Below are 20,033 nucleotides of genomic sequence, written 5' to 3' on the forward strand. Positions count from 1 at the left end.
GGTATGGGACAAGTACATGACCCTAACAAAAGACTGCTAAAGCTAGTGTAGCATTAGACAGGCTCTGCTTAGCTGTTTGCCTCCACTGGCTGTAGCAGTGAAAGAATTGTATATGTGTTGAGGACCTTGTTGCCCAATGGTTTATTTGGATTAAATATATTGTCACTCCTACTCCACAGCAAGTGGCTCTAAAACATAAGCAATTACTCCCACCCTAAGATGTAAGACTTCAAAGCCAATTTCACATTCATGGAGGGGATTAATTATTTTCCCTTCAAGCTGTAGCATTATGAACCTTATCTAGCCAAGAATGTTTTTTTTTTAAAGGAGGAAAAAAAAGCTTTATTTTTTTTCCAGCACATAATATGACCAAACAGTCCAGTCTTAACCATCCTCTGTTTAGTCCAGTCCTCTCGAATTCCAGCCTGTCCAATTCTGCCAAGGCCACAATACCTGATTGCAGTGTAGAGATTAGGCATAGTATTGCAGATTAGCTTTTTTCTTGGCCTGAACCTCCAGGATTCCTTCCATGTAGTCCTCATGGGTGAGCTCTGTGGCTCCACGCCGAAGTGCGATCATCCCCTACCCCAATGAGAGAGAGTAGTTAAGGGACTGAGGGCATGGGCTTGGCACCAGATCAACCTGTCGTAAATTACTCCATCCCACCCCAAGCTTGCCTCTTTTCACCTTCTTAACATCTACTGTGGAAGTCTGAGGGGGCAGGAAACAGGCTGTTAAGTGATACTCACCGCTTCCACACACACAGCCTTGCACTGTGCTCCATTGAAGTCATCTGTACAGCGAGCCAGCTCCTCGTAATTCACATCAGGGCTGCAACAGAGAAAAAACAAACCCATAAAACCCCACACTGCCATTCAACAGCAAGGTGTAGAGTGTCCTTAAATCACCCAGCATCAAGCTCTACACAGGGGAGGGAGCACCTCCAGCCCCAGGCTTAAGGAACAAAGATTTATGGTACACTTTCCATAATGGCCCTCAAGGAGCTGGGCTTCTCCTCTTTCATACCTGACGTTCATCTTGCGTGAATGGATCTGCATAATCCTAGCTCTGGCCTCCTCATTGGGCATCGGGAACTCAATCTTACGATCTAGGCGTCCAGACCGGAGCAGAGCAGGGTCCAGGATATCCACACGGTTGGTTGCAGCAATCACCTACAGAGAAGCAAGAATACCAGCCTAGCAGGATCCACCAGCTCTCTTGTGCCATGAGATCACCTTCCTCGGGAAGGGCTTGCAACCCCCCACTGGGGCTTGATAATACCAGGGCTGCCTCTTGAAGGGAGAGAGTTACCTTGACTTGTGTGTTGGGTTGGAATCCATCAAGTTGGTTCAGAAGCTCCAGCATGGTCCTCTGCACTTCCCGGTCGCCAGCCTTCTCGCTGTCAAATCTGGAGAAGGAATACAGGAAACTGAGTCAACTCTGCTCATGCCTGTAACTCCCCCAGGTGCCCTCATACCACCTAGAATACCCCAACACCAGCCTCCCTCCCTCTCTTTCATGTTTTGGTCTTCCAAAATGTACATGGGCATCATTTGGGTCTCACTGGGCCCAAACCATTTGCATTCAAGCCAGAAATTAATTAATTTGGTTAATATGGTCTATGCCAGCATGGTAGGTGTTAATAGCATTAGTAGGTGCCCGCTAACAGTGTTGGTAGTATTGATTTGCCCTGAGGTAGAACCACTGTTTACTGGTAATAAAAAGGAGCCTTATCCTTGTGGCTCTCGCTGCCCAGCCCCAATAGCTGTGCAACAGACTGAGCTGGCAGGAAGGATCAAATTATTCATAAAGGAAACAAATATGCTTTTGAAATGACCCCACCCATTAGACTGGGTTTACTGCACGCAGGTAGAGCCACATCCTAAAACTCCCCACCTACCCCATGATCCTGGGAGTTCACTCCAGTTCTTACAGCATGGCCTGCAGCTCTCACCTCTTGGTGCCAATGGCATCCAGCTCATCAATGAAGATGATAGAAGGAGCTTTCTCCTTGGCCAGTGCAAAGGCATCTCGCACCAGCTTGGCTCCATCTCCAATGAACATCTGTACCAACTGTGGGCCAGCCAGCTTCAGGAATGTTGCCTGGAGGGTAGAGAACAAGTCAGTTATACAGCTCCTTCGCCCACATTGCACCAACTCTCTGCTCCCTTCACAGCACAGGTTGGAGCCTATCATGCCTTACCCTAGAGCAGGGGTTCCCAAACTGTGGCACGAGGCATTTCTAGGGAGCATGCGGGAGAAATTGCATAACAGCGGATTTTATTTTATTTATTGCATTTTCATAATAGGCTACTCAGCTGAAGCTTTAAAACTCTGTGGGAATTTGTTACCTAAAATACAGTAGTTAATTTACTTCAAGATGTACCAATGAGAACACAGATCCACAGAGATGCTGACATCTAGCCTCCTCACCTCCAATCACCGGACAGTGCAGGTTCAGTTGCCCAGCAACTGTCCAGACTAACTGAGCTCATAACTTGGTCAGGGTTTTTTCCTGATGGTATGTCACACTATATCTGTACTTGAGAGTGAAATATGGACAGATGGCTAAAGACAGGTAATGTTAAGAAGAAAACACAAAGTATCAGTGAGAAGAAGGCTAGGAGTACATTGTCAGCTGGTAGATCTGGAAGGGGGTACGCAATAAGAAAAGTTTGGGAACCTCTGCCCTAGGGGGATTCTGTTACTCAGATGACACCCTAGTGGGGCAGGTCTGTGCACTCAATCCCTCTTACCTTTGTCTGGGCAGCACATGCTCTAGCTAAGAGGGTCTTCCCTGTTCCAGGTGGCCCATACATGAGCACTCCTTTGGGGGGCTGGATACCCAGGTTTTCAAACTTCTCCTTATGATTCATTGGCAGGACAATGGCCTCCACCAGCTGCAAGAACAAAAAAACATTAAGAAAAGAAAACTTTTTCCATCAGAGTCTCTACCTCTGCTGCTAATCCAGCCCTTAAGCTAAATCCCTAACCTCCGACGCCGTGGATCTAGACTGCCTCAATTTCAAACTCAAATGCGGCGGGGGGGGGTGGGGGGGGGGGATCTACCTGTAGGGATCATGTTATTCACAGACTGGACTCTAAGTACTTTTATGACCCCTATTACTCATAGTATCTGAGTGCCTCACAATCTTTAATGTATTTATCCTCACAACAAGCCTATGAGGTAAGGAAGTGCTATTATCCTGACGATACATATGGGAATCAGAGACACAGAAAGACTAAGTGTCTTGTCCAAGGTCACACAGGAAGTCTGTGGAGGAGCAGAAAATTGAAAGTGGGATTCCCTGACTAACCACTAGACCATCCTTCCTCCGCTTGTCACCTCTTGGATCTGTTTATCCAGCCCACCGATGTCACTGTACTGCTCTGTGGGCCTCTCATCCACCTCCATGGCTTTCACTCGTGAATCATATTCAGTAGGTAGGGTCTCCAGGATCAAGTAAGAATCCTTGTTCACACCCTGCAAACACAAAGGCAATAACTTAGACTGAAGTTTTCGATAAAGGCCCTTTCAGGCAACAACTAAGGAAGATAGTTCACCTACAGATGACTCACCGGGTCAGGATATTACAGAGATAAATAGCTCATGCATCAGGACTCAATAAAAAAAAAAAATTAATGATGCAGTTCTGTGACATGACAGGTTCTTAAGGTCTGGATGAGTTAAAAAGACTAGTAAGGCGTCTAGGCTTTAACTTGACATGATAAAGGCAAGGGGTTTATCAAGGTATTCAGGTGCCTAAAAATGCACAGACACACCTAGTGGGATTTACAAAAACAACTAAACAGGTTATGTGCCTAAGTCCCATTGACTTAAATGGGAGTTAGGCATTTAACTGCATATTTAGGCACCTAAATGCCTTTGGAAATCTGGCCCAGTGTGCCTTGTCTACACTACTTTTCAAATGCATTAGTTAACACATGCTAATATCTCACCATTAAATCCTTGTCCAAACAAGGCCTTAGAAAAAATCTGCTTAGATCATTTCTTCATGAGAAAGTAATCCAGCCAAATACCAGATTCCCTGGCTAACATCATGTGATCAATATCCGACAGTTACATTGCAACCACTCACCACTAGGTCTCCAGGCTTTAGCTTCTCTGCATCAACTAACCCGATCACGGGCAGGAAATATGTCTGTGGGGAAGGAATCAATGTAAGCACAGCAACCAAACAGGGCTGGGCAAACTATGGCCTGTGGGCTGGATCCGGGCCCTCGGGACTTTGGATCCGGCCCTCAGGATTGCCACTTCTGTGGTGCCACGCTGCTCTGGGAAGCGGCCACACCATGTCCCTGCAACCCCTGGGGGTGGAAGAGCAGAGAACTCCACACACTGCTCTTGCCTGTGGGTACCTCCCCCAAAGCTCCCATTGGCCAGGAACAGGTTACCGTGGCCAATGGGAGGTTCGGGGGAGGTACCCACAGGCAAGGGAAACTCCCAGGGCCCTCAGCGCCCCCTCGACTTCCCGGAGTGGAGCAGCGTGGCTGGGGATGGGGACAGCAGCCTGCCCTGGCCCCAGTGCGCGCCGCTGCCACCCCGGAGCTGCTCTAGGTAAGTGGCGCCGGGCCGGAGGCTGAACCCCTCCTGCATCCTGCATCCTGCACCCCAACTCCCTCCCCTGAGCCCCCTGCCGCATCCCGCACCCCAAGTCCCTGCCCTGAGCCTCCTCATGCACCGCTCCTCTGCCCCAACCCCTTGCCCTGAGCCCCTTCCTACACACTGCACCCCCTCCCACACCCCAACCCCCTGCCCTGCAAGCAATTTCCCCACCCAGATGTGGCCCTCGGACCAAAAAGTTTGCCCACCCCTGCCCTACTATCACTCCCCACATCTACACAAGTTCAGGCTCTCACCTGGCGTGTGGAGGTTTTAATCACAGCACACTTGCCCTTCCTCTGGGAATCCAGATCAATATTTGCTCCATCCTCTTCCTGGTCATTGGGGTCAACATCAAGTAGCTGAAGACCAGAAGAAAAGATATCATTAGAAACAGAATCAGGCCCATCTAACCATCCCACTCCTGGATGACATCTCAAGGCGTCGGATATTGGGTTCCTAGCTCAAAATCACACAAAGCAGTGGAAACTAAACATCCCACTGTCTACCATCATCCACCAATGGTAGGATTATGCCTGTAGTTAAATCCCCTGGGAGAATTTAGAGCTTCCTGAGTAGCAGAGCTCCCTGTCATAGCAACAGGGCAACAACACAGGGGAAGGCACTGCAAAATCCTGGGGAACAGGAGTGGTGGCTGGTGGTGCTTAGCACCCTCCCCATTCCAGTATAACAAACCAATGCTAGTATCACATAAATTGGTTGAAACAATATTAAAGAATTATGAAACACTGAGAAAGACAGATAGCACAAACTAGCACAACTACTGGAAAAGAAAATTATGCCTCACTAATCTATTAGAATTCTTTAAGCATGTCAAAAAATTACAGATAAAGGAATACCAGATGATATAATTTATTTGGACTCTCAAAAGGCTTTGACAAAGTCACTCACAACAGTCTACTAAGGAAACTAAGTAGTTGGAGTGCAGGTCAAAATACTGTTGTGAATGAGAAAATGGCTAAAGGGACAGAATTGTAGTCTGGAGGAGTCCAAAAATCAGAAGACAAAAACATGAATTTAATCTGTCTTTGGGCATCTGACTCAGTTTTTTAACTGCAAGGGGCTGAAGTAATGGAGAAAACAGAAGAGCAGGAATAAATGATCAGATTCTTCACAGCAAAAAGGTTAACAAGGAATCCACAAAGGTACCATACAAGGACCAGTTTTATTTAATATTGATCTGGAAAAGTAGGTGAGCAGAAAGGTGGCAAAATCCAAAGATAAAATTATAGAAGACTGCAAGGAACTTCAGAGAAACTTAAGGCTAGGTCAATGACATTCCCCTTAGTGTTCACAAAAAATTCACAAAAATTGTACTACCAACTATACACAGTTAAGTGATAACCTCCCTAAAGTGGATGCAGTTATACCACTATAAAAATACTTATATTATTATAGCTTATTTCCATAAGAGAAGGGGAATAAGGTATATCAGGATATGTCTAACACATAGCAGCATAGTACAGTTGCTACTCCTCAGGGCATTATACGCCAAAAATTTAAAAATTCAGCAAAATTGTCAAATAAATGTGGAAGCTCCAGCATGACACTGAGGAGCATAGGCCATTGGCTTCACAGAGGTGGGAGATCACTGTGCAGCTCTCACCCCCAGCAGTGAGGCTGCACATAACCCTGACACAGTGCAAGGACCAGGCCTGCCACAGAAACACCCCAGGGCCCTGCCACTCTGTGGCAGTGCACCAGGTGTGGGCAGGCTCAGCAAGGCAGGATCCAAGTGTGGAGGGGCTGAGTGTGGGGGGATCCAGGTGTGGGTTGAGAGGGTTCTGTGCAGGGCAAACTCGGTGCGGGATCTGGTTGGGGGGGGGGGGGATCTGGATAAATAGGGGCTTGCTGTGGGGTTCTGGTTGCAATGGTAATGGGACTCTGCAGGGAGGTCCAGGTGAAGGTGGTTGGGGCTAAACTGGGGGGGGGGGCTCAATGGGGAGTAGGGTTTGTTGGGGTGGTCCAGAGTGCGGGGGGCAGGGGGGCGATGAGGCTTGGTGGGAGGGTCTGGGTATGAAGGTCTGGATGCATGGGGGTTGGACAGATGGGGGGGCAGCTCCAGGTACAGGGATCCCTCCCGCTGCAGCTGAGTGCAGGAAGCAGGGGAGTGGGGGGAAGAAGAGGTTAAGGTGTTTCCAGAGCTTCCTGCAGCTAGGGGAGAAATCTGGGGGTGGGTCTGACCTGGCCCCAGATGCCATTTAGGGGAAAGGGAAGTCATGTCCTCCCCAGCCCAACCGGGACTAGCAGCTGAGTCCAGCACAAGGTAGGAGCCACCAGCTGGGTCTTCCCCAGACCCCACCCCCCCCGTCCCGTGCCCTGGGCACCCAAAACATACTGCTGGGGAGGAGCGCATGACTGCTCTTTTGGCTTCCCTTTGCTTCCCTGTCAGAAAGTCATTTTTCTGCGGGGAAGCAAACAAATCTGTGGGGATATAAATTCTGTGCATGCGCAGTGGCGCAGAATTCGCCCAGGAGTAAGCTGCGTCGCTGTAGTGCTTCAGCGTAGACAACTGCTGCAACAATAGAAGGAATTTGTCTGTTGCTGCAGTAAATCTACCTCCGAGAGGCAATAGGCAGGGTTGACTGAAGAATTCTTCCATTGACCTAGTGCGGTTTACACCATGGCTTAGGTTGGCTTAACGACATCTCTCGGGCTGAATTTTTCACACCCTTGAGGGATGTAGCTTGGTTAACCTAACTTCCTAGTGTAAGCCAGCCCTCAGTATAATCACTTTTATACTGAGGGAATTGCACCTGGTACCACAAACTATTTCAGTTGAAAAATTACACCCCTAATCAAAATAGTTAAATCAATACAAAAAGCGTGTGTAGACCAGGCCTTACACATCAGTATCTGCTAACTGTTTCCATTTTACAGATTGAGAAACAAAAGGAGGAAGTCACTGGTCCCAACTCACATGGATTCACTACATACAGTCCTCTGCTCCAGCCACTGACCCCCTGCCTCCAATTAGCGAAGGCACCTTTTAAAGTTAAAAGCTGTGCTCCCAATAGGGTATCACGCCTAACATTATTCCAAAAGGGCACAACACTCACCTCGATGACATTGGAAACGAGGTAAGGCAGGGTTTTGTTCACTTTGATCTTCTCACTGTTCTCTTTGATCTTATCTTTCATGGCCTGCAGCTCATGGGTAACTCTCAGCACCTCGCTCTTCATTATCTGAAATCAGCACAAGTTAGGAATGTGCTAACATTAGCAGAACAAAGCAACAAATACATACATGCATCACACAATCAGAAGATCAGAATGAATCCCAGGAGGCAGTTTGGAAGAAGGAGGGGAAAATGTTAGCCTAATCTGTTTTGCCCTAAGTAGTGTGACTTTAGGGATTGAGGTATACATCAGTGCCCCAAAAATCATTTCCTCCTGATGCCATCTGAAGAATTCTAAAACTATTCAGGAATTTGAATTCCTTCTCACGGGAGGAGGAGACTTTGTTTTGGAAGAATCGTTTTCAGATCTTAACTCTCATCAGTTGGCACATTCAAGCACCACACTTGTTCCTGCATTTAGGGATTAGAGAATTTGCAAATCACTTTTAAAACAGCTTCCGGATGCTGGAACAGGTTAATGTTGAGAAGCCTGGATCATCAGTCCTGCCTCTTGCACAAAACTCTTTGAAGGCAACTCAGAGATCTCAGTGAGTGCATAAAAATTGGAAAAAATGCTTAAAAATAAAGATTAATACAACTTTGGTTTGGATTGTAGCTAACAAAATAATCAAATTCTGCCTTGCTATCTATAGTGTGGTCTTATTTGCTCACTTTCTGCCCCCAGAGGAAGAGGCTCGTATCCCTGGAAAACACCATGATACCGACTAATCTCTCCGAGGGAGATTCTACTTAGATCTGAATTAACTGATTTCTATCCAATGGCAAACTCATGCTTCCCTCAAATTCACCGTCTTTCACCTCTCAGGGAAAGGAAGTTTCCTTTGACATTTCTACCATTCAGAGCACAACAGTGCTCGACATCAATGATAATTTTTAGGGCGATCAAGCAATTAAAAAGTTATTCGTAATTAATCATACTGTTAATAATAGAATACATTTACGTATTTTTGGATGTTTTCTACGTTTTTCAAATATACTGATTTCAATTACAGACTACAAAGCGTACAGTGCTCACTTTATATTTATTTTTGATTACAAGTATTTGTACTGTAAAAAAACAAATAGTATTTTTCAATTCACCTAATACAAATACTGTAATGCAATCTCTTTATCATGAAAATTGAACTTACAAATGTAGAATTATGTACAAAAAAACCTGAATCCAAAAATTAAACAATGTAAAATTTTAGAGCCCGCAAGTCCACTCAGTCCTACTTCTTGTTCAGCCAATCGCTCAAACAAGTTTGTTTACATTTTCAGGAGGTAATGCTGCCCGCCTCTTGTTTACAATGTTACCTGAAAGTGAGAAAAAGTGTTCTGATGGCACTGTTGTAGCCAGTGTCGCAAGATATTTACGTGCCAGATGTGCTAAAGGTTCATATGTCCCTTCACACTTCAACCACCATTTGAGTGGACATGCGTCCATACTGATGGCAGGTTCTGCTCAAAAACCATCCAAAGCAGTGCGGACCAAGACATGTTCATTTTCATTATCTCAGTCAGATGCCACCAGCAGAAGGTTGATTTTCTTTTTTGGCAGTTCAGGTTCTGTAGTTTCCACATCAGAGTGTTGCTCTTTTAAGACTTCTGAAAGCATGCTCCACACCTCGTCCCTCTCAGATTTTGGAAGGCACTTCAGAATTTTAAACCTTGGGTTGAGTGCTGTAGCTATCTTTAGAAATCTCACATTGGTACCTTCTTTGCATTTTGTCAAATCTGCAGTGAAAGTGTCCTTAAAACGAACATGTGCTGGGTCATCACCCGAGACTGCTATAACATGAAATATATGGCAGATTGCGGGTAAAACAGAGCAGGGACATACAATTCTCCCCCAAGGAGTTCAGTCACAAATTTAATTAACACATTTTTTTAATAAGCGTCATCAGCATGTCCTCTGGAATGGTGGCCGAAGCATGAAGGGGCATATGAACGTTTAGCATATCTGGCACGTAAATACCTAACAATGCTGCTACAAAGTGCCATGCAAATGCCTGTTCTCACTGTCCGCTGACATTATAAAGAAGAAGAGGGCAGCATTATCTCCTGTAAATACAAACAAACTTGTTTGTCTGAGTGATTGGCTGAACAAGAAGTAGGACTGAGTGGACTTGTAGGCTCTGAAGTTTTACATTGTTTTGTTTTTGAGTACAGTTATGTAACAAAAAAAATCTACATTTGTAAATTGCACTTTCACAACGAAGAGATTGCACTACAGTACTTGTATGAGGTGAATTGAAAAATACTATTTCTTTTATCATTTTTACCGTGCAAATATTTGTAATAAAAAGTACACAATTTGATTTCAAACACAAAATACAATATATGTGAAATGTAGAAAAACATCCAAAATATTTAAAAAGAATACCAACTGAAATTTAAACAGTGCGATTAAAGTGATTAATTGTGATTAATTTTTTGAATTGTGATTTTTTTTGAGTTAACCGCATGAGTTAACTGCCATTAATTGACAGCCCTAATCATTTTCTAACACTGTAGGATTATGCTACAGTGAATCTACAGAAATTTGCTTATGACAGGATACAAGCATAGGTGCTGGAACTAGAGGTGCTGCCGCACCCACTGGCTTGTAGTGGTTTCCATCATACACAGGGTTTAGTTTGGTTCAGTGGCTCTCAGCACCCTCACTATACGAATTGTTTCAGCACCCATGGAAACAAGCACCTGGAGACGTGATTTAGAGAAATATTAAAAGAAACAGAGTGGATAAATTTTTTTTTATTTTGTTATTTAAGTTATAGTAAGTTTTCTTTTTTTAAATAAACCTGTTTAAAATGAAATCTGAATTTAAACACAAAATGTGTTAGACTTAAATTTATTATAATCTCTTTAAATATTTAAATAAAAATTAAATATGCTGACTCCACGAGCCTCTACCAAAAACTCTGCATTGAAAGGCTGGTTCTCTAGATATAGAAAGAATCAGAGGAAAAACATCTAACTTTTGAGATCAAAATTTATAAATATGGCACAGTAGGTCATATACTGTATTAAGATCCTGTGGGGGACCCAGGAACTGTATTACTGAGAACAAGAGAGTCGCAAAGTCATCACAGGCATTGGAATCTGGTCTCTCACTCCAGGAGACACAGTCATGTATCCTTATCAGGATCATCACTTTGCCCACCTGAATGGTCTCAGACTCCTATTTTATAGCTTCTTCCTACCTGATTTCTGATTGCCTCAGCTCTCAAATTAGAAATATTGACTCCACCCACCATGGAAACTTACTCTCCAGCTCATTGAAAGACACTGACTGATCTACCCAGTAAATAATAGCCCTTGCTTCTGGATGATTCTGGACACGTCAAGTAACTGTTTCCTTCAATATCTACTAGACAGATACAAACAGAAATCCATTAATTTCTCAACGGCCTCCATCTTTGTGGTTAAATAAAAAAAAAAATATATCAGTGTAAAAGGCATGTGAGTTATATGAGCAGAAGTCTTGGTTTGTTGCTAGTTCTTTTGTTTTTCAGAGGTAGGGGAGTTATGTAACAAGGAAGGAGCAGCAGCATGTGCAACCAGAGAGGAGCAACCTGATGTCAGAGCAAGAGGCTGTGGTAAGAAAAGACAACATTCTTCAGAGTAAAGGAGTACTTGTAGCACCTCAGAGACTAACAAATTATCGGATGCATTCGATGAAGTGAGCTGTAGCTCACGAAAGCTTATGCTCAAATAAATTGGTTAGTCTCTAAGGTGCCACAAGTACTCCTTTTCTTTTTGCAAATACAGACTAACACGGCTGCTACTCTGAAACCTGTCATTCTTCAGAGTGTGGCCTCTAGTGTTGATTTCAACACCTGAGAACTGGAGGAAAAAACTGCCATGGCTGCAGGTCATAAAAAAGACCCTATTTGGGAATGTTTTCAAGAAATTACTGTACCTCTGGGTAAAAAAGGAATATGTGCCAAGTGTAAACAGTGCAACAAAGAAATACAAGGCTGCTTGTCAGAGTGAAACATGAAAAATGCTCCTCAAAAGGCAGTGACTTTGAAGATGATGTGGACATGTCTGAACTATCTGTATCAACCTGTTAGTAATCTTATTTTTGCATAATTCTTACAGCTTGCCTACTGTGTCTTACTATGCTAATAAATGATAACAGACTATGATAATAAGTGTGTGTTTTGGGGGTATTGCTTATGATTGTCAAAATGTTTGTGTTTAAAATATAATTGGTATGTTAGTTTGTTGTGGGAGTATTTATCAATTACATTTTACTGTTATTGCTGGACTTCTGAAATGATTTTTTTTATTGCTCAATATAATAAAATATCCTAGCTGGAGATTTCCCATTTAGAAGTCATGTTTTATTAGGCATTTATGAGTTTTAATATTTAAAAATGTAGGTCCCCCCCAAAGCTGTTGGGTATGTTGCTAGGAGACAAGGGTTTAAATAGATTTAAATTATCCTTATGATTTTATAATAAAAATATCATTTTAACAGTGGTACAAACAGATGCAGGAGGAGGAATCTTTCATTTACAATCTCTTTTTTTTAAAGCAGTACACTGAGTAATACTCAATGATTAAAAGTGACTTTTTTTTTTAAAAACCACACACACCATTTTGATTCAGGAGCCAGCTTAGATGTATGGTGTTATGAACATCCAACATCTGCAATGTCTAATATTTCATAGCAAGAGATGTTAAGAGTAACAAGAAGGGTTTCTTCAGGTATGTTAGCAACAAGAAGAAAGTCAAGGAAAGTGTGGGCCCCTTACTGAATGAGGGAGGCAACCTAGTGACAGAGGATGTGGAAAAAGCCAATGTACTCAATGCTTTTTTTGCCTCTGTCTTCACGAATAAGGTCAGCTCCCAGACTACTGCACTGCGCAGCACAGCACGGGGAGGAAGCGACCTGCCCTCTGTGGAGAAAGAAGTGGTTCGGGACTATTTAGAAAAGCTGGACGAGCACAAGTCCATGGGGCCAGATGCGCTGCATCCGAGAGTGCTAAAGGAGTTGGCAGATGAGATTGCAGAGTCATTGGCCACGATCTTTGAAAACACATGGCGATCGGGGGAGGTCCCGGACGACTGGAAAAAGGCTAATGTAGTGCCCATCTTTAAAAAGGGAAGGAGGAGGATCTGGGGAACACCATGCCAGTCAGCCTCACCTCAGTTCCTGGAAAAAAATCATGGAGCAGGTCCTCAAGGAATCAATTCTGAAGCACTTAGAGGAGAGGAAAGTGATCAGGAACAGTCAGCATGGATTCACCAACAGCAAGTCATGCCTGACTAATCTAACTGCCTTCTATGACGAGATAACTGGCTCTGTGGATGAGGGAAAAGCAGTGGATGTGTTGTTCTTTGACTTTAGCAAAGCTTTTGATACAGTCTCCCACAGTATTCTTGCCAGCAAGTTAAAGAAGTATGTGCTGGATGAATGGACTGTAAGGTGGATAGAAAGCTGGCTAGATCGTCGGGCTCAATGGGTAGTGATCAATGGCTCCTTGTCTAGTTGGCAGCCGATATCAAGCGGAGTGCCCCAAGGGTCGGTCCTGGGGCCGGTTTTGTTCAGTATCTTCATTAAAGATCTGGAGGATGGCGTGGACTGCACCCTCAGCAAGTTTGCAGATGACACTAAACTGGGAGGAGTGGTAGATACGCTGGAGGGTAGGGACAGGATACAGAGGGACCTAGGCAAATTAGAGGATTGGGCCAAAAGAAATCTGATGTGGTTCAACAAGGACAAGTGCAGAGTCATGCTCTTAGGACGGAAGAATCCCATGGACCGCTACAGACTAGGGACCGAATGGCTAGGCAGCAGTTCTGCAGAAGAGGACCTAGGGGTTACAGTGGACGAGAAGCTGGATAAGAGTCAACAGTGTGCCCTTGTTGCCAAGAAGGCTAACGGCATTTTGGGCTGTATAAGTAGGGGCACTGCCAGCAGATTGAGGGACGTGATCATTCCTCTCTATTTGACATTGGTGAGGTCTCATCTGGAGTACTGTGTCCAGTTTTGGGCTCCACACTACAAGGATGTGGAAAAACTGGAAAGCATCCAGCAGAGGGCAACAAAAATGATTAGGGGACTGGAACACATCACTTATGAGGAGAGGCTGAGGGAACTGCAGAAGAGAAGAATGAGGGGGGATTGGATAGCTGCTTTCAACTACCTGAAAGGGGGTTCCAAAGAGGATGGCTCTAGACTGTTCTCAGTGGTAGCAGATGACAGAACAAGGAGTAATGGTCTCAAGTTGCAGTGGGGGAGGTTTAGGTTGGATATTAGGAAAAAAATTTTCCACTAGGAGGGTGGTGAAGCACTGGGATGGGTTACCTAGGGAGGTGGTGGTATTGCCTTCCTTTGAGGTTTTTAAGGTCAGGCTTGACAAAGCCCTAGTTGGGATGATTTAGTTGGGGATTGGTCCTGCTTTGAGCAGGGGGTTGGACTAGATGACCTCCTCCCAACCCTGATATTCTATGATATGCGACCAAACATATGTCAGACAGTAAATTACCAACATAATCATCCAGTAAAACCATGGATAAGTTTGTAATCAGAACCAGCAAACTCCAGCAGAACACCATAGATTGCTCAGTTGCTTTATGCAACAAGTTCTCCCTTTCATCTTGTTTAGAACAAACATTTCACCGACATGGTTCAATCATTACGGCCAAGCTACACTCCACTTGGCACAACAGACATTGCTAGATAGTAGCTGGATACAGTGTATGAGAAGGAAACTGAACAGTGTACAAGAAGATATTGATGGAAAATTTGTTAATCTGAGTCTTGATGGGTGGAACAATGGGCACAATAATCCAGTAATATGTGCTTGTGACACAGAAGATAGGGCTTACTATTTTACAGAAACAACTGATACATCAGGAAATCCCCCTACCCACAATACAACAGAATACATAAAAGAAATAGCAGTAAAAGCTATAACAAACTGTGAACAAAAATTCAAGTGTCAAGTGCATAGCTTTGTCACACGCAATGCGGCAAACGTATCAAAAATGAGAAAAAACATAGAAGAAAATAATGCAGAGAACCTGAAACTTATAACATATGGGTGAGGTGTTCATTTGATTAATCTTTTAACCGAAGACTTAAGTACAACTCCAGGAGTAAAGGAAAATAATGCTGAAATTGCAAAATACTTCTGTAACAATCATTTTGCCTCAGCATCACTGAAAACAACAGGAGGGTACAAACCAATTCTCCCCGAAGACGTATAATGGTATTCAGTGGTTGATTGTTTCAGCCTATTTATTAAGAACTGGCCTATTCTGATGACAATTTGTGAAGAAAATCATGACAGAGATGGAACTACCACAGCCAAAGTAGTCAACATTGGACTAAGGAGAAATGTAGAAGATACGCTGAATACACTAAACCTATTTCCATAGTCATGGAAAAATTCAGAAAGATTGCTGCTGTATTGATGTTGCTGTTGAAAAACTGAAAAAACTTCAAGAGACTGAAGACAGAAATACCCTGCAACAAAGTTAAACTACAGGCAATACCGAAGTGGACTGATCAAGCACTTACTCCACCTCATTTTCTCACTAATATTCTCAAACCAAAGTACCAGGTTAGAGGCCTAACTGCGGAAGAAGATGCTGCTATGACACGTGCATCTAATAATCACCCATTAATCAGGCCAACATAATAAATTGCAGGGTTGGAGGTGAACCATTCAAGCAGTGCATGTTTGCTAATATTTTAAAGAAGTGGTGGAAGTCTAGAATTGGTGGAAGTCTAGCTAAGCACATGAAACAAGTGTTTTTGAACTGCTAAACCAGCTTTTGACAGCAGTAGCCTCTTCTGAAGGCACAGAAAAAATATTTTCTCCATTTGGACTAATTAGTTTAAAATAGAGTAATTGACTAAGAACTGAAAAAGCAGGAAAAGTTGTCTTGCTCTTCCAGCATCTGAATAAAAACAAGGAGGGAGGGGATGAGATCTACTAGTAACTTGGGAGACTCATCTCATATTCAAGAGACATAAGAGAGTAGGAACTTAAGCTCCAATCACATTCTCTTAGACATATTTGAAATTTTTTCCAGGCGGACCTGAAATAATCAGTTTAATTCACTGACTACATTTAATCCCTCTTGTTCCTAGTTGTAAATATGAAACACATTTTGATCAGACACATTTGTGCATCCAAAACATTTAAGGTTGCTTTCTTTCATAAAAATAAATGTTATATGATGTTTTTGCATGTTTACTTAAATTCCAGTTACCATCTGGATGCAACATGACAAAACATAAGCATAATATCTAGTAAATAAGCATCATTCACCATTTTCTAATATACTGGAAGTGTACAATTGATAAGAATCTGAAAATAATAAATGTATATAGTCACAGTGTACCTTTCTAGTTAGCAAAAAGATGCAGTAAGTCTAGTGTAAAGGCTCTGCTCAGTTGTAAATCAACATTTTAATGGTTATACCAACGAAGGAAACTGCAACTTTATTTAGAAAATAACTAAAGTACAAATGGAAAAGTTTATTAAAATTGATTATTTTAATTGAGGCTTTCCACTTGGAGATTTAAACTGCCTTGATTTAAATCAATCCATCCTGGAAAATGGTATGCTGAGCATTTTGTGTAAGAGAAAGTAAGGGCTCGATGGAGAGGTTTCTGCCACCTTAACATTGGTGGCAATATTCTGATACACAGAATCATAGAATATCAGGGTTGGAAGGGACCTCAGGAGGTCATCTAGTCCAACCCCCTGCTCAAAGCAGGACCAATCCCCAATTTTTGCCCCAGATTCCTAAATGGCCTCCTCAAGGATTGAACTCACAACCCTGGGTTTAGCAGGCCAATGCTCAAACCACTGAGCTATCCCTCCCCCACTGAGGACTGTTTAAGCTCCTCTTTACTCTGTTCCACAATATAAGCACAAGGGACACCAAAATTAAAAGTGGCAAAGTTCAAATGGATAAGAGGAAATGCAATCAAAATCAGAATTAATCTGCAGAACTTGAAATATCAGGAGGCACATTGGAGGCATATGGGGGCATGTTGTTTTATAGGTTTTGAAAGAGAATTTGACATTTATTTCAACATTCCTAGCACTTCACAGTCACAACAGTTGTGCTAAAGATACAAGGACTCTTCGTCCACGTGTTTTAGTGCACATATTGATCAGCACTTCGGGTCTGGAACAAGCATCTCCCCCCTGTGATACAGTAGGGCACATCTAGGAGCACTAAGCAGGCTTTTATGACTTCTTCTGAAGCACAGGAAACAAAGGATAGGAATAAATGATCAGTTTTTACAATGGAGAAAGATAAATAGTGGGGTTCCCGCAGGATCTATACTGGGACCTGTGCTTTTCAACATATTCATAAATGACCAAGAAAAGGAGGTGAACAGTGAGATGGTAAAATTGGCAGACAATACAAAATTACTCAAGATAGTTAAGTCCAAAGCCAACTGTGAAGAGTTACAAAGGGATCTCACTAAACTGGATGACAAAATGACAGATTAAATTCCATGTTGATAAGAAATAAATAATCCCAACTATACATACAAAATGATGGGGTCTAAATTAGTTGATACCACCCAAGAAAGAGATCTCCGAGTCATTATGGATAGTTTCCTGAACACATCTACACAATTTACAGGGACAGTCTAAAAAGCTAACAGAGTGACAGGAATCATTAGGAATGGGATAGATAATTAAACAGTAAATATTATAATTCCACTATAAAAATCCATGGTATTCCTACACCTTGAATATTGAGTGCAGATCTGGTCATCCCATAAAATACATTTAGAACATGTTGTAGAGAGGGTAACAAAAATGATTAGGGGGATGGACAGCTTCCATATGAGAAGAGATTAAAATGACGGGACTGTTCACCTTAGAGAAGAGACTACTAAGGGGAGGGAGGCAATATGATAAAGGTTTATAAATTCATCAATGCTATGGAGAAAATGAATAGGGAAATGTTATTTACCCCTTCATATAGCACAAGAACTAAGGGTCACCCGGTGAAATTAATAGGCAGCAGGTTTAAAACAAACAAAAGGAAGTACTTCTTCACAAAATACAGAGTCAGCCTGTGGAACTCATTGAAAAAAAGAATTAGACAAATTCATAATTGCTATTAGCCAAAATGGTCACAGATGCAACCCCATGCTCCCGGTTGTCCCTAAACCTCCCACTGCCAAAAGCTTGGACTGAATCTCAGGGGCTGGACCACTTGAAATTACCCTGTCCTGTTCACTTCCTTAGAAGTCCCTTATACTGGCCACTGTCAGAGTAAGATACTGGTCTAGATAGACCATGGGTTTGACCCAGTATGGCCATTTTTATGTTCTAATTCAAGCTACTACTGCAAATGAAATACTGAACTAGAACAGCAGTCCCCAAACTGACAATGGGGCTGAGGCCAGCAGCTTGGAGTGGAGCTGAGGCCAGCAGCTTGGTCCCCAAGCCGGAAGGCATGATGCCAGCAGCTGAGAGGCGCTTCCTCCCTGTCCCCTGCAGCGGCTGGCCCAGGCTCCCCCAAACATTCCCACCCCACAGTTTAAGGGCCTTTGAACTAGAAGAACTACAGCCTTTTCAAACCCCTTGAACTACTACAAACTCCTCAACGATGTCTCCACTTTTTATCTCCCTCAGCACTCAAAGTCTTTTTACATTGCTGTTCTCAACTAACTATATCCTATGTGGTACACTCATCTCTGCACCTAGAATCTGCTCAGAGTCCTTTTTGAAAATGTACTTCTTCCAAAATGGTCTACAAGCCCAGGCCTTCCTCCCAAGTGTCAGCAAAATACTAGAAGATAATATTTTAAAATTCTAAACAACATTAATAGCATTAGCAACCCACCTGCTAATTCCCCCTGCCACAGTTCCTCACTTGCTTACTATCCATTTATATCTTATAATTTCCAGGGACTCTGTGAAGTACCAAGTGGGGAGAGCAACAATTTGCTTCTAATGAATACAATTCCCACGTCATCATTTCATTATAAAACAACATAAATTCAGTCCTGGCTCTGGGTCTCCCAATACATCTGCCTTTATCTTTGTCTTTACACTGCAGACTCCTTTTGAATCTTGTGTACAGCAGAAGGCAGCATAGCACATCAACAGCACTTAACAGAAATAAAGAAGCAGTGCAGGCAGCAGTAGGGCCTGGGAAGTGGTATATAGGGCAACCGGGACATACTCCATGGCCTCCTGTGGGAGCAGTGGGTGTACCTATGGGGGAAGGCAGAGGTGCAGGGATGCTCTGGAAGGCAGTGGGGGAGGCTCGGGGAACAGGCAAGGGGCACCAGCCTCTTCCTGGTGCGTGTAGAGGGAGCCGGCTGAAATGGACCAGACAGTAAATGGACCAGACAGTAAATTATGGGGGCTGTGTTCCCCTTGCCAATAGGCCCGGCCCAGCCCCCCTCTCCGTGGTTCCGCCCCCTGGCCTGGTCGGGGGCCAAAAGTTGGAGCCGGGCATGCTAATGCAGGGCACTGGCTACTCAGGAGCCCTTAAGAGCTACCTGGGCGGGGGACCCGGCTCCAGGCTGGCAGAGCCCTGCGGGAGCAGTGACCGCAAAGAGCTGGGCCCAGGAGCTTCTCTGCTGCTGCGGCTGGAACTGGGTGCCTGGCCAGCAGCCCCCGCTCTCGCCGCTCTGCCTTCAGAGCCGGGCGGGGGAGAGCGGCAGCGCCCACAGCCCCCTCGCCGCCCGCTGCCACCTCACCTTGATCTCGCTGTCGAGCAGGCGGGTTCGCTGCACAATCTCCTCCGTGGACATTTTCAGCACCTCCTCGCCCACGCCGTCCTGCGGGGACAGAGTCACCGTCACCGGCCGCCAGGCCCCTCACGTCCCGGCCCGCCAGCCGAACTCACGGGGAAAGGACACGGCGCTACCCCGACTCGACCGGGGCAGGGACCGGGGTCCCAGCGCTAGTACCCCCGAGCTCGGAGTCCCGCCCGCTCCCCAACCTCCCACCCGGGGCCCGGCTCCTCACCTCAGCCTCATCCCACACCGACGCCATCTTGGCCTGGACGAGTGGCCGGGGAGGTAAATAAGGCAGCAGTCGGGGACAACAGATTCCGCCCTCCCCACGGCACGATCCCCGCCCCGCCTCTACGCTCAGACGCTTCACTCTCCCTTGCCCGCCCTCACTCGAATCTGTCGTGCAGGAAAAAAAACCCGCAGCCTCCGATTAGTCACGTGACAGCACCCAAATCTGCTGAGTGACATCCTCACCGCCATCTTCGTGCGGGGCAGGGGCGGGGCCCGCGGCCTGGCGC

The 20,033-nt window shown here is 44.4% G+C and overlaps 1 protein-coding gene across 3 annotated transcripts in view; it reads right to left on the bottom strand.

Annotated features, from left to right (window-relative positions):
- Positions 1-20,033, bottom strand: part of PSMC3 (proteasome 26S subunit, ATPase 3) — a 38,807-nt gene extending 18,774 nt beyond the window's left edge. Inside the window, exons 1-12 of one of the 3 annotated variants that reach the window (XM_048854274.2) lie at positions 19,906-20,033; positions 19,477-19,557; positions 7,705-7,830; positions 4,882-4,986; positions 4,101-4,163; positions 3,347-3,484; positions 2,757-2,900; positions 1,955-2,103; positions 1,312-1,408; positions 1,027-1,172; positions 750-831; positions 454-582 (exon numbers count right to left, since the gene is read on the bottom strand). In XM_048854274.2, coding sequence (XP_048710231.1) covers positions 472-582; positions 750-831; positions 1,027-1,172; positions 1,312-1,408; positions 1,955-2,103; positions 2,757-2,900; positions 3,347-3,484; positions 4,101-4,163; positions 4,882-4,986; positions 7,705-7,830; positions 19,477-19,557; positions 19,906-19,995 — 1,332 coding nt within the window. In that variant the 5' untranslated portion in view covers positions 19,996-20,033 and the 3' untranslated portion in view covers positions 454-471. The other 2 variants (XM_048854273.2, XM_048854275.1) reach the window with 2 other exon arrangements.

The sequence above is a fragment of the Caretta caretta genome, chromosome 6 (assembly GCF_965140235.1).
Source record: "Caretta caretta isolate rCarCar2 chromosome 6, rCarCar1.hap1, whole genome shotgun sequence".
Classification (NCBI taxonomy): Eukaryota; Metazoa; Chordata; order Testudines; family Cheloniidae; genus Caretta; species Caretta caretta.